At 40.7% G+C, this 12923-nt stretch overlaps 1 protein-coding gene across 3 annotated transcripts in view; it reads right to left on the reverse strand.

Annotated features, from left to right (window-relative positions):
• The window catches only part of KIF4A (kinesin family member 4A), a 183747-nt gene that overhangs the window by 35546 nt on the left and 135278 nt on the right, over window positions 1–12923 (reverse strand). For all 3 annotated transcript variants that reach the window (XM_036305013.1, XM_036305011.1, XM_036305014.1), the window contains exons 19-20: window positions 10819–10902; window positions 9624–9737 (exon numbers count right to left, since the gene is read on the reverse strand). In XM_036305013.1, coding sequence (XP_036160906.1) covers window positions 9624–9737; window positions 10819–10902 — 198 coding nt within the window. The remainder of the gene's footprint in view (window positions 1–9623; window positions 9738–10818; window positions 10903–12923) is intronic.

The following is a 12923-nucleotide window of genomic DNA, read 5'->3' on the forward strand; positions in this document are numbered from 1 at the left end:
CCTTCAGGACTTGCTCGCCTGGTCCCCCAATATTGCAAAATTATCTCGTGTCATTTTTCTCTCATCTGTGTGCGGCTCCTCTTTCAGATACTGAACTCTACTCCACACAAAACGTGGAGGGAGTCTTACATGACAGTCACCTCTCCGAGAAAGGTTGTTTCCCAAGGTAGGGATTTTCCCCTGAAGTTAGGGAGGGAATAAAACCCCTTAACTAAATGCCAGGAGGGGAGTTAATCACTTTAACTACAAACAATCACCCTTAAGCTACATAATCTTTACTCCCTGGAATGGAGATAAGAAATGCCTAACCTTTGGAATAGAAATTGACAGTATTAAAATCAACTGGTATAAATACAAATGTAACAAGACAATAAAACCAGAACTTGGCTAGAGATCCTGGCTAGGCTGCTGATCAACTGAACACTGTCTCCGTGTCATTCCTTCTTCGCCGACTCTGTCCACACCTTTGGGGACCCCTAGACCTGCTGGGGTTGGATCCTAGCATCTGGTGCCCGAACAGGGACCCCTAGGTAAGTCCCCCTGTACTTGGGACGGATAGGACTGCACCGTAGGGTGCTGCAGACCCCCCCTATAGAGGATAAGTAGGGTAAGTGGGTAGATAGAACTTAGATTGTGAAGATGGGTCATACTGAATCTAAAGAAAAAAGACTGTATTAATCTTTTAACGCATATGCTTGCTAGCAGAGGAGTTAAGGTTACTCCCAGTCAGACAGAAAGTTTTATACAAGACGTATGTCAATGGCTTCCTGAGGATGGGACTGTTAATTTAGAAACTTGGACTAAAGTAGGAGAGCAATTAAAGAATTATTATAGCTACCATGGATCTGAGAAGGTCCCGGCAGATACCCTTTCCCTCTGGAATTCAATTCGTGACACCTTGGCACCAGAGACAGAAATGGTTGAACTTTCTCAAACTTTAAATAGTCCCTTGGCTCCACCTAAAGAGGACACATCATTATTGTCTCCAGCTCAATCTAAGAGCAATTTAGCTATGCCTACTGATTGGAAGGAGAATATCATAAACATGACCATTGGTCCTTTCCAGTCAGTAGAGAGGAGAGAGGCCCTCCCATTCAAAACAGGCTCCCCAAATTAGAAAGGAAGCCTAAACCAGGTCCTGCGACTCCTATGAGCTCCATGTCTAAATTTCACAGGGCAATAAGAGAAGCTGAAGCTAATGGAGATCTTGAATTCTCACGCTGCTTCCCATTTGCATATGAGAATGAGTTTGGTGAGGATGAAAACCCCACCTGGGAGTCTATACCTTACAAAATACTTGAAGAATTAAAATTGGCCAGCTCTGAATATGGACCTCTAGCTCCTTACACACAAACCTTGGTAGAAGCCCTAGCCAGTAAATGGATGACTCCTTATGATTGGTCACAGGTTTGTAAAGCCTGTCTCTCAGGAGGCGATTACTTATTACGGAAAACTGAATATGATGATCTTGCTAAGAGAGCTGTAGCCACTAGCAAAAATTCCAGAGGAGGAATAACCCTAGACATGATATTAGGAGAAGGTGATTTTAACACGGCTCAGGAGCAAATGTATATGCCCAAAGAGGCACTTATTAAAGTAACCAGTTGTGCAGTAAATGCCTGGAAATCCGTACCTTATACAGTAGGAAAAACAACCACCCTTACAGAAGTTAAACAGAAGGTCGAGGAACCGTATCCGGATTTCCTTTGTCGCCTCATACAGGCAGTCAAGAGAGTAATCAATAACGAAGAGGCAGCCGATATCCTAATCAAACAACTGGCTTTTGAAAATGCTAATAATACCTGTCAGGCTTTATTAAGGCCAATTCGCAGAATGGGAACTATAAATGATTTTATAAAACAGTGTGCTGATGTAAGTCCAGCATTTATACAGGGTGTAGCTATAGCTGCAGCTCTCAAAGGGGAGACATACCCTCAATATGTACAGGGCATAGGACAAGCCAACAATAATGCAGGTAATAAAAGAAATATGAACTGCTACTCTTGTGGCTTATCTGGGCACTTTAGCAGAGAATGCCCAAATAAAAATAATAATACTCAGGCCAGATGGTAAGCTCCTCGATAGCCTGGAAATACATTAGGGAATAATATTAATCCTCCAAAAACCGTTTGTCCCCGATGTCAGAAAGGATTCCATTGGGCAAAGGAATGTAGATCAAAATACTATAAAAATGGTCAGCCTTTAAACTCTACAAATAGCTCCCAAGGAGGTTATATCCCATCACCTCAATTGGGAAACTTGAGAAGGGGCCAGCCCCAGGCCCCTGCAATAATAGGGGCATCAACCCTCAACCCCTCTGCAAATTTCAGTCAGTCAGTGACCTCTTCAGGGCAACCCCAGGCAGTGCAGAATTGGACCTCCATTCAACCACCCACGCAATTCTAACCCCAGACTCACCGGTAGCAGCCATTCCTACAGGAGTGTCAGGGCCGCTGCCTGAGGGAACTGTAGGTTTAATATTAGGACGGAGCTCCACCTCATTACAGGGGATCTTAGTCATCCCAGGAGTTGTTGATGCAGACTACACAGGAGAAATACAGATTTTACTTTCCCCACCCACCACAACTATACAGATTCAGCCCAACCAGAGAATTGCCCAATTACTCCTGTTACCAATACATAAAATAGGGACAGCTGTTACCCAGGAAGCCAGAGGGGCCAGAGGCTTTGGATCTAGTGATGCAGCATTTTGGATACAAGAAATCCATGCTGCTAGACCTACAAAAATTTTACACATTCAGGGAAAACCAATCGAAGGTCTATTGGATACAGGAGCAGATGTTTCCTGCATAGCAGGGAAGGATTGGCCCTCTTCATGGCCCACGCACACCACCTCCACTTCCCTAGTAGGACTAGGCAAGACATCTAATGTAAAAAAGAGTTCTCAGATTTTAACTTGGGCTGATGAAGATCAACATTCAGGAACATTCTGTCCCTATGTAATTACGACTATCCCCTTTACATTATGGGGAAGAGATATCTTGTCTCAAATGGGAGTTCTATTATATAGCCCCAGTGGTATTTGATTTACTCCTGTTACAAAAAATTACAAGAAAATGAGTTTAAATATTCCTCTCCTCATCATGTTCTACAACATACTCTATTTGCAATTAATATACTAAATGTAGATTCTGAGGGAAATTCCCCGATGTACAGACATTGGAACCCTGATCTAACTAAACCTAAAGCCCTCGTCAAATGGAGAGACTTGCTTACAGGAGCCTGGAAGGGACCTGATGTACTTTTAACCTGGGGGAGAGGATATGCTTGTATATTTCCACAGGACGCAGACTCACCTGTGTGGATTCCAGACTGTCTAGTCCGACCTTATGTCTCACTGCCCTCCGTCTCTGCCTCACCCTAGCACACCTGACCAGTGCCCGTCTGCAGCAGATGTGCAGTCCTGAGCTGGAACCACCTGTCCATTGGGAGGATCACATGTGCCTCCTTTTTGTCTGTCCATATGTCCCAGCTTTGCCCCACATCTCCTTTCGTTTTTCTTTCTTTTTTTTTTTTAAATCTGACTACTTGTTTGCTGGTTCTTTGGCCTTTCTCCTTCTCTCCTGAACACAGCCTTTTCTAGAATCTCCCTACCCTACTGTTCCAGGAAGGGCACCTCCCTTTTCTGCCATGACTAGAGGGTGTCTGGTATATGCCCCATACATGGAGTTGTCTTGTGCCCAGAGTCTGACATCCTGGGCTGAGAAAGCCCTGTCCTGGGACTACATGCTGACAGGCTGTTCCACCCTTGTCCTGTACTGGCCCCTCTTGCCCTTGTGTCAAGAGGGACCCTCTTCTCACAGTCCATTTGCAGGCGAGGGAAGCCCAAGGCAGGTGCTGGGCGTGGAGGTCATGGGGGCATAGGCTACCAAGGAGACAGAACTGAATCTCTTGCAGGGGGGCGCTGCCCCTCCCTCATTCACATCACATCACCCTGCTTGGCCCCGCAGGATGGCTGGTTAGCCAGAGACAGGTAAGATTCCTCAGGGAAGGAACAACCTAGACAGGCACAGTCGCAGAGGGGCCATCAGGAGACAACTTGGGGGTCAACAGAGGTGGGGCACAGACCCTCACCCCCCCCAACTTTGCAGAGGCCTGAACCCTCACCCCTTCTGAGGGAGGTCTCCTGCCCCCATGGCGGCTTTGCTTCCCACACCGACCTCAGATCGGGACCCAGGTAAAGACAGAGACTGGCTGACAGCAGCTGCCCTCTCACTGCAACAGGACTTGTTTCCCATTTCTACCTTGGACCACAGGGAAAGGGGCAGCTGAAGGAAAGGGCTGTGTCAGGATGATGCCTTCTTCCCTTTCTTCTCCCTCTTTTTTCTAAACACTTCCATGCCTTGTAGTTCTTTTGCTTTCTCTTCTTTTTCTCTCTACTACCCTCCATCTTCCATATCAGCCGACCCAGAGGGCACAGCTGACTCCTCCCCGGACACCGACACCACCATCAAGCACAGCCCTGATGGACCCTTTGATGCTGCCCTTCAACTCGCTGACGCTTCAGGACGCCCGCTAGCCAGATCAACAAGGACAACCAAACCCCCGACTTGAGGACAGCTGAAATCCCTTGACTGAAGAGGCCAGCAACCTTCTACAGGAACAAGGCTCCTTGTGCACTCCACCCACTATGTTTATAGCTATGCTCGCTATCATTGCTTGTCAGTCTTCTTCCGAGTCTTAAACAACCCAATCCGAGAGGTGGCCGCTGATTTACATGTGCTATCATTTAAAAAATAAAAAAGGGGGAATTTGCCGGAAGCCGGTCCATCCTTGCTGCTTGACACAGTCGCTGCAGGGAAGAAACATCTGCACAGCATATGTTTCAGGGGACCTGGTGTATATGGCATACTGTTCTTAATATGTTTTCTCACCTTCTTGGCGCTATGTGTTTTAACCCAGGTCACCTCTCCGAGAAAGGTTGTTTCCCAAGGTAGGGATTTTCCCCTGATGTTAGGGAGGGAATAAAACCCCTTAACTAAATGCCAGGTGGGTAGTTAATCACTTTAACTATGAACAATCACCCTTAAGCTACATAATCTTTACTCCCTGGAATGGAGATAAGAAATGCCTAACCTTTGGAATAGAAATTGACAGGATTAAAATCAACTGGTATAAATACAGATGTAACAAGACAATAAAACCAGAACTTGGCTAGAGATCCTGGCTAGGCTGCTGATCAACTGAACACTCTCCATGTCATTCCTTCTTCGCCGACTCTCTCCACACCTTTGGGGACTCTTGGACCTGCTGGGCTTGGATCCCAGCAAGAAACAAAGTTAATTCTATACAAATTCCTCCAGATAACTGAAGAGGAAGGAATACTTCCCAATTCATTCTAAGAGGCCAGCATTATCTTGATACCAAAATCAGACATTAAAAGAAAAGAGCAGACCAATATCCCTCATGAATAACAGATGTAAATATTTTACACAAAATTTTTATTTTAGCAAAATTTTAATTTTACATATTGCAATACATGAAAAGGATCATATAGCACAACTAAGTGGAGTTTATCCAAAGCATTTAAGGCTGGTTCCATACTTAAACATCAAAGTGGGCATATAGTGCAATATATAGATCTTGTATTATATAAATCTATACTTAAAAACCTATTAACCAATGTCACCCCAATAATTTTAATAAAAATTTTTAAAAAGTAATTTACCAAGTCAACTAGAGACAAAAAATATTTGATGAAATTTATATCCACTCAGAATAAAAACTAACAGCAAATTAAGATTAGATAAGAACTTCCTCAATCTGATAAAGAGCATCTATGAAAAACCTACAACTAATATCATACTTAATGGTGAAAGATTGAATGGGTTTCTATTACTCAACATCATCCTGAAGGTCTTAGCCAATGCAGTAAGATAATAAAATGATATAAAAGACACACATATTAGAAAGGAAGAAATAAGACCAGATTTACAGGTGGTATGATTGTCTACAAAGAAAATCACAAAGAACCGACAAAATAGTTACTAGACTAATAAAGTCATAAGATAAATGTTAATATACACATATGTAATAACTTAATAAAAAATTTAAAAAATAGTTAATATAAAAATTAATTGTATGTCTATTTACCAGCAATGAAAAACTAGATAAACAATTTGGCAGTTCCTTATACAGTGAAACATACACTTACCCATGTGACCCGGCAATTCCACTCCTAAGTATATTTACCCAAATGAATTGATTATCTATGTTTATACAGAAAACTGCATGTGAATGTTTTAATAGCAGTTTTATTCATAATCACCAAAAACTAAAAGAAAACCCAAGATATCCTTTAAAAGGTAAATAAACTGTGGGACATCCATTCAATAGAATGCCACTAAGTAAAAAAAAGGGCCCAGACAACTGATGCAGGTAACAACATGGATGAATTACAAATACACTATGCTTTTTTCTTTTTTTTTTGGGGGGGGGGAACTGGGCACCGCCATCTTGTGGCTATGGGTGCTGCTATCTTGTGAGGACGTGACAGTCAATTAGCATATTCCCTCTTTATTAGATAGGATTATAAGATTTCTTTATATAAAATGCATTATGCTAAGTGAAGAAAGCCATATTGTGTTTCTATTTATATGACACTGATGCAAAGGGAAAACAATAATGACTGAATACAAATCCAAGTTTGCCAAGGGCCAGTGATGTGGGAGGAGTTGACTATAAAGGGATAGAGGGGAAATTAGGGGGATAATAGAACTATTCTATGGGTTGATTGTGGTGGTGGCTATATGACTGTATGTGTTATAAAAACTTGAACTATACACTAAAATGGGTAACTCATATTATGTCAGTTATGCCTTAATAAAGTAAATTGAAAAAAATCAAGTCATTTGCCATACAACAGGGTAAAAACAAACAAACCATACGATAATCTCAATAGGATTCTGAAAAAAACTTTTGAAAACAACCCCAACATCATTCATGATAAAAACTTTCAGCAAAGTAGGAATAGATAGAAACTTCTTCAAGCTGATAAAGAACATATAGCCAAAACCGGTTTGGCTCAGTGGATAGAGCGTCGGCCTGCGGACTGGAAGGTCCCAGGTTCGATTCCGGTCAAGGGCATGTACCTGGGTTGCGGTCATATCCCCAGTAGGGGATGTGCAGGAGGCAGCTGATCGATGTTTCTCTCTCATCGATATTTCTAGCTCTCTATCTCTCTCACTTCCTCTCTGTAAAAAAATCAATAAAATATATATAAAAAATTTTTTAAAAAAAGAACATATAAAAAAAAAACCCCCTTTTTCCTACTCTACCCAATATTTTACTGGATATTTTGGCAAATGCAATAAGGCAAGACAAAGTTAAAAAAAAGGCATACAGAGTGGATAAGAATAAATAAAAACTGTGACTATTTGCAGATTACATGATCATCTACAAGGACTCTACCAAAAAGGTACAAGAACAAATAAGCATGTCCAAACAGTTGGAAATGGAATTTAAAAAACACATTTCTAATATCATAAAAATTTGAAATAATTAGGGATGTATTTGACAAATGTGCAACACCTGTATACTGAAAATGAAAACACTTCTGAGAGAAATAAAAGACTTAGATAAATGGAGAGGTGTACCATGTTCATGGATCAAAACACCCAATATTGTTAAGATGTAAATTATCCTCAAATTCTATAAATTCTATGCAATCCCAAACTCTCAGCAGACTTTTGTAGAAATTGACAATCTGTTTTTAAACTTTATATGGAAATGCAAAGGATCTAGTTTTCCCAAAATAATTTTGAAAAAGAATAACAACTTCAGAGAACGTATACTATCTGATTTCAGCACTTACTATAAAGCCAGTGTATCAAAGATAGACATGTAGATCAATGGAATAGAATCTAGAAATTGACTTATGGACAATTGATTTTGACAATGGTTTCAAGTCAAAATGAATCATAGACCTAAGGATGAAGCTTAACATTATGTGACTTCCAAAAGAAAGCTTAGGGGGAAATCTTAGTGACCTTGGGTTTGACAAAGATTTCTTAAATAGGACAAAAACCCCATCCTATATAATAAAAGCCTAATATGCTAAGTGTCCGGTCGTCCAGTTGGCCATTCAACCAATCAAAACGTAATATTCTAATGATATGCTAAGGCTGCTCAACTGCTTGTTATGACGTGCACTGACCACCAGGGGGCAGACAGTCAACTGGTCGACCAGTCACTATGACAAGCAATGACCATCAGGGGGCAGACGCTCCGGCTGGTAGGTTAGCTTGCTGCTGGGGTCCGGCTGATCGGCACTGAGCAAGACGGGCCAGACATGCCCTGGAGCCCTCCTGTGGTCTCTCTCTCTGGCTGGCCAACCTCCTGTGTCCCTCCCTGGCCCCGATCTTGCACTGGTGAGGTCCCTCAGCCTGGCCTGCGCCCTCTCGCAATCCGGGACCCCTCGGAGGATGTCGGGGAGTCAGTTTCAGCCCAATCCCACAGGCCAGGCCGAGGGACCCCACTGGTGCACGATCGGGGCCAGGCTTCTAGTTAAAGTATAAAAGAAAAATATCAATAAATTGCATGGCATCAAAATTAAAAAAGCTTTATTCTTCAAAAGATACTGTTAAAAAACTAAAAGGTGCCCTAACCACTGTGCACAGTGGTTGGAGTGTTGACCTGTGCACCAAACGGTCATGGGTTAGATTCCTGGTCAAGGGAACTTACCTGGGTTGCAGGCTTGATCCCTGGCCCCAGTCAGGATACATGCAGGAGGCAACAAATTGATGTGTCTCTCTCACACTGATGTTTCTCTTTCTCTCTCTCTCTCTCTCTCTCTCTCTCTCTCTCTCTCTCTCTCTCTCTCTCTCTCTCCCTCCCTCCCTCCCTCCCTCCCTCCCTCCCTCCCTCTCTCCTTCACTCTCTCGTTACTCCCTCCATCCCTCTTCACTCCATTCCACTCTCTAAAAATCAATGGAAAAAATATCCTCAGGTGAGGATAACAAAACAAAAAACAAACAAATTTTAAAAAATGTGGTATATCTCTAGAATGGGATGCCACTTGGCAATAAAAAAGAAGTACTGATACACACAACTACATAGATGAATCTCAAATTAATTATGTTGAATGAAAGCCAGAAAAAATGTATTCAATTTTTAGAAAATTCTAGAAAATAAAAATAAATATATAACTACAGAAAACAGATTAATGGTTACCTTGAGATGGGGGCGGGGTAGGGAGGGATTGCAAAGGGGCACGAAGTTTTAGTCATGATGGATGTTGATGTTATCTTGATTGTGATTTCATGGGTACATGTCTGTGTCTAAACTTATTAAATTGTACAATTTAAATATGTACAATTTCTTGTAGGTCAATTATACCGCAATAGAACAGCCAAAAAATTAACTGAACCTCAAAAGGGGTAGGGATAGAAAAAGTTCTCTACTATTGGTCTTTAACAACCAGTCATATATTCGTATCTTTAGGAAATAAGGCTTTCAGGAGAGTCAGCCTGTGGGATTGGGCCGAAACTGACTCTGCAGACCTTCAGATTTTGCAGTTTACTTCTAAATGAAAAGAAAACTATTTCCCATGTTCTCCTTTTCCCAATATACAAAAAAGAAAAGGCCATTCAAGCTGTCCATACCTTCACTCGAGCTGCCGTACCTTCCATTTCACGGCTCTGAGTCTCTTTCCGCTTATCTGCGACCTCCCGTTGTTTTTGGAGAGCATCCTTGAGCCTCTTGTTGGCAGCTGCTGCCTAAATAAAAACGGCTCACAGTAATGTTGAATTTAAAGGTAAAAAGAAGAACATTATAACTTGCAGCATATTAGTAAAGAAAAATAAAAAATTCTATGGTTTGAGTTTCTATAGGAACCAAGTTTATAGGTCTCCATGTCAAATGTGCACTTCCCGTAGGTTCTAAATCTAATACTTGTCAACAGTTACTGCTTTAGAGCCCAGGAGAGAGGTACACATTTCAAGGAAGTACTGGAGGCTTCAAAGTGTATAGAAATGTCACATATAATACTCCTAGAGGCCCGTTGCATGAAGAGATTTGTGCAATAGGCCTTCCTTCCCCTGGCTGCCAGCACCAGTTTTCCTCAGCACCCGCGACCCAGGCCTTCGCTCTGGCCACAGCGGAGAAGCCAAGCCTCTTCAGTAGTCTTCATTTGTCTTTAGTCTTCAGTCGTCTTCAGTCTTTGCTCCGCACCTACATATGCAAATCAACCGCCATCTTTGTTGGGTTAATTTGCATACTCATCCTGATCGGCTGGTGGGAGTAGCAGAGTGACACCAATTTGCATGTTTCTCTTTTATTAGTGTAGATCTGTGACTTTTTAGAAAGAAGCAAGCCCAATTAGAAACAAAAAAAAATCCTTATTTGAATAGCACCACTTCATCAGGCTATCTGTTCATAGTTCATGACATATAAACAGGGATCAAGACTTCGGAATTGCTGGTCAGGATGGTATCCCCTGCCCTGGCCGAGTGGCTCAGTTGGTTGAAATATTGCCCCATACACCAAAGGGTTGCGGGTTTGATTCCCGATCAGGGCCCATGCCTGGGTTGCAGGTTTGATCCCCAGTTGGGGTGTGTACGGGAGGCAACTGATGGATGTTTCTCTCTCACACTGGCGTCTCTCTCTCTCTCTCTCTCTCTCTCTCTCTCTCTCAAATCAATAAAAACATATCCTTGGTTGAGTATCCTTGGTTGAGTATCCTTGGTTGTTGAATACTGACTGGCATCCCTAGTTTCTCAGGACACTGGCTCATTTAAGGGATACCACTTTGCCTGCATCTAAGCAATACACCTGACCTAGCAGATTAGAATTCCTTACCTCTTCAGTTTTACGTCTAAGCACATTAGACTGTTTCTGGAAGTTTCTTTCGAGTTTGAGCAGCTCATATTGCCTCTTTCGGTCCTGAGAAGAAATAAGCCAGACAGCTAGATAAAATAAAATCTTATAATGTAAATAAAAAGTATTTCAACCATATAGTCATTATGGAAAAAAAGAGGTTCCTCAAAAAATTAAAAATAGGCCCTGGCTAGTATGTTTAGTTAGGGCACTGGCCCATGCACTGAAGCATTGCAGGACTGGTTCCTGGTCAAGGGCAAGTACCTGGGTTGCAGGTTTCGATCCCTGGCCCTGGTCAGGGCATGTGTGGGAGGCAACCAATCAATGTCTCTCTCACATCTCTCTCTCTCTCCCTCCTTCCCTCCCTCCCTCCTTTCTTCTCTCTCTAAAACTTAATAAAAAATATCCTCTGGTGAGGATTAACAAACAATTTTTTAAAAATAGAACTACTGTAAAATCTAGCGATCCCACTATTGGTTATATATTAAAAGGAAATAAAACCAGTATCATGAAGGGATATCTGCATTCTCATATTCACTGCAGCATTATTCACAATAACCAAGATACAAAAAAGATGAAAAGATGAATGGATAATGAAAATGTGGTACATATACTAGTACACAATGGAATATTATTCAGCCATAAATAAGAAGGAAACCCTGCCATTTGCAACAACACAGAACAACTTAAACTAGGCTAATAAAGACAAATACTGTATGATGTTTTATATGTGGAATCTAAAGGTCGAGCTCATAGAACCAGAGAGTAGAACAGTGGTACCAGGGACTGGGGGATAGGAAAAAGGATAGTCAAAGGGTACAAATTTCAGTTATAAGATAAACAAGTTCTGAGGATCTATGTATAGCATAGTGATTATACTTAATAATACTGTATTGCATTACTTAAAATTTGCTAAGCGAGTATAAAGTGTTCTCAACACACTAACAAAAGGGTGATAGATGTGACATCTCCAAATTTATTCTTCTCTTTCAAAATTATTATGACTATTCTGGGTAACTTGTATTTACATATGAATTTTAGGATTAGAATGTGAGTTTCTGCCAATAAGTCAGGTGGAATTTAGATTGGGATTGTGACGTTGTGCATCAATCTGGGGAGTATTCCATCTTAAGAATATGAAGTTTTCCCATCCATGAACATGGGTCATCTTTCCATTTAGATCTTTAATTAATTCAATGATGTTTTGTAGTTGTTAGTGTCTAGGTCTTACAACTGTTTTGTTATGTTTATTCCCATGTATTTTATTCTTATTGATGCTTTTATAAATGGAATTGTTTTCTTAATTTCATTTTTAAATGGTTAGTTGCTAGTGTATAAAATACATCTGATTTTCACACATTGAACTTATACACTGCAACTTTGCTAAACTTGTGCATTAGTTCTAATAGTTTTTTAGATTTTCTAGGACTTTTTTGTCATCTCTTATAGAGGTAGTTTTGCTTCTTCCTTTCCAATCTGGATGTTTTTATATATTTTTCTTGCCTAAGTGCCCTGGCTAGAACCTCCCAGACAATATTGAATAAAAATGGCAAGAGCAGATATCATTTTCTTGTTCCTGATCTTAGAGTGAAAAGTATTCTGTCTTTTACCATTAAGTATGATGCTAGTTGCAGGGTTTTCATAAATGCCCTTTTATTAGGTTGAGGAAGTTCCTTTCTACTCCTTGTTTTTTGAGTGTATTAATCATGAAAGGATTTTATCAAATGTTTATTTTGTGTCTATTAACATGATCTTTAATTCTAATAATACGGTGTATTACATTAATTGATTTTCAGATGTTAAAGAAGCCTTGCATTTTTTTGGACCTTACTTGGTCATGGTGTATCATTCTTTTTATATGTTGTTGGATTTATCTATATTCATGAGATGTTGGTCTGTGGTTTTCTTTTCTTAGAATGTCTTTGTATGGTTTTGGTATCAGATAATGAATATCTTTGAATTCATTATGTGTCTTCTGTATATAGCATATATTGTTATAGATCTTGCTTTTATAATTCAGTCTAACAATCTCTGCCTTTTGAAGATTGTTTAATCTATTTAAATTATGCTATTATTGATATGACTAG

The sequence above is a fragment of the Myotis myotis genome, unplaced genomic scaffold, assembly GCF_014108235.1.
Source record: "Myotis myotis isolate mMyoMyo1 unplaced genomic scaffold, mMyoMyo1.p scaffold_m19_p_4, whole genome shotgun sequence".
In the NCBI taxonomy this organism is placed as follows: domain Eukaryota; kingdom Metazoa; phylum Chordata; class Mammalia; order Chiroptera; family Vespertilionidae; genus Myotis; species Myotis myotis.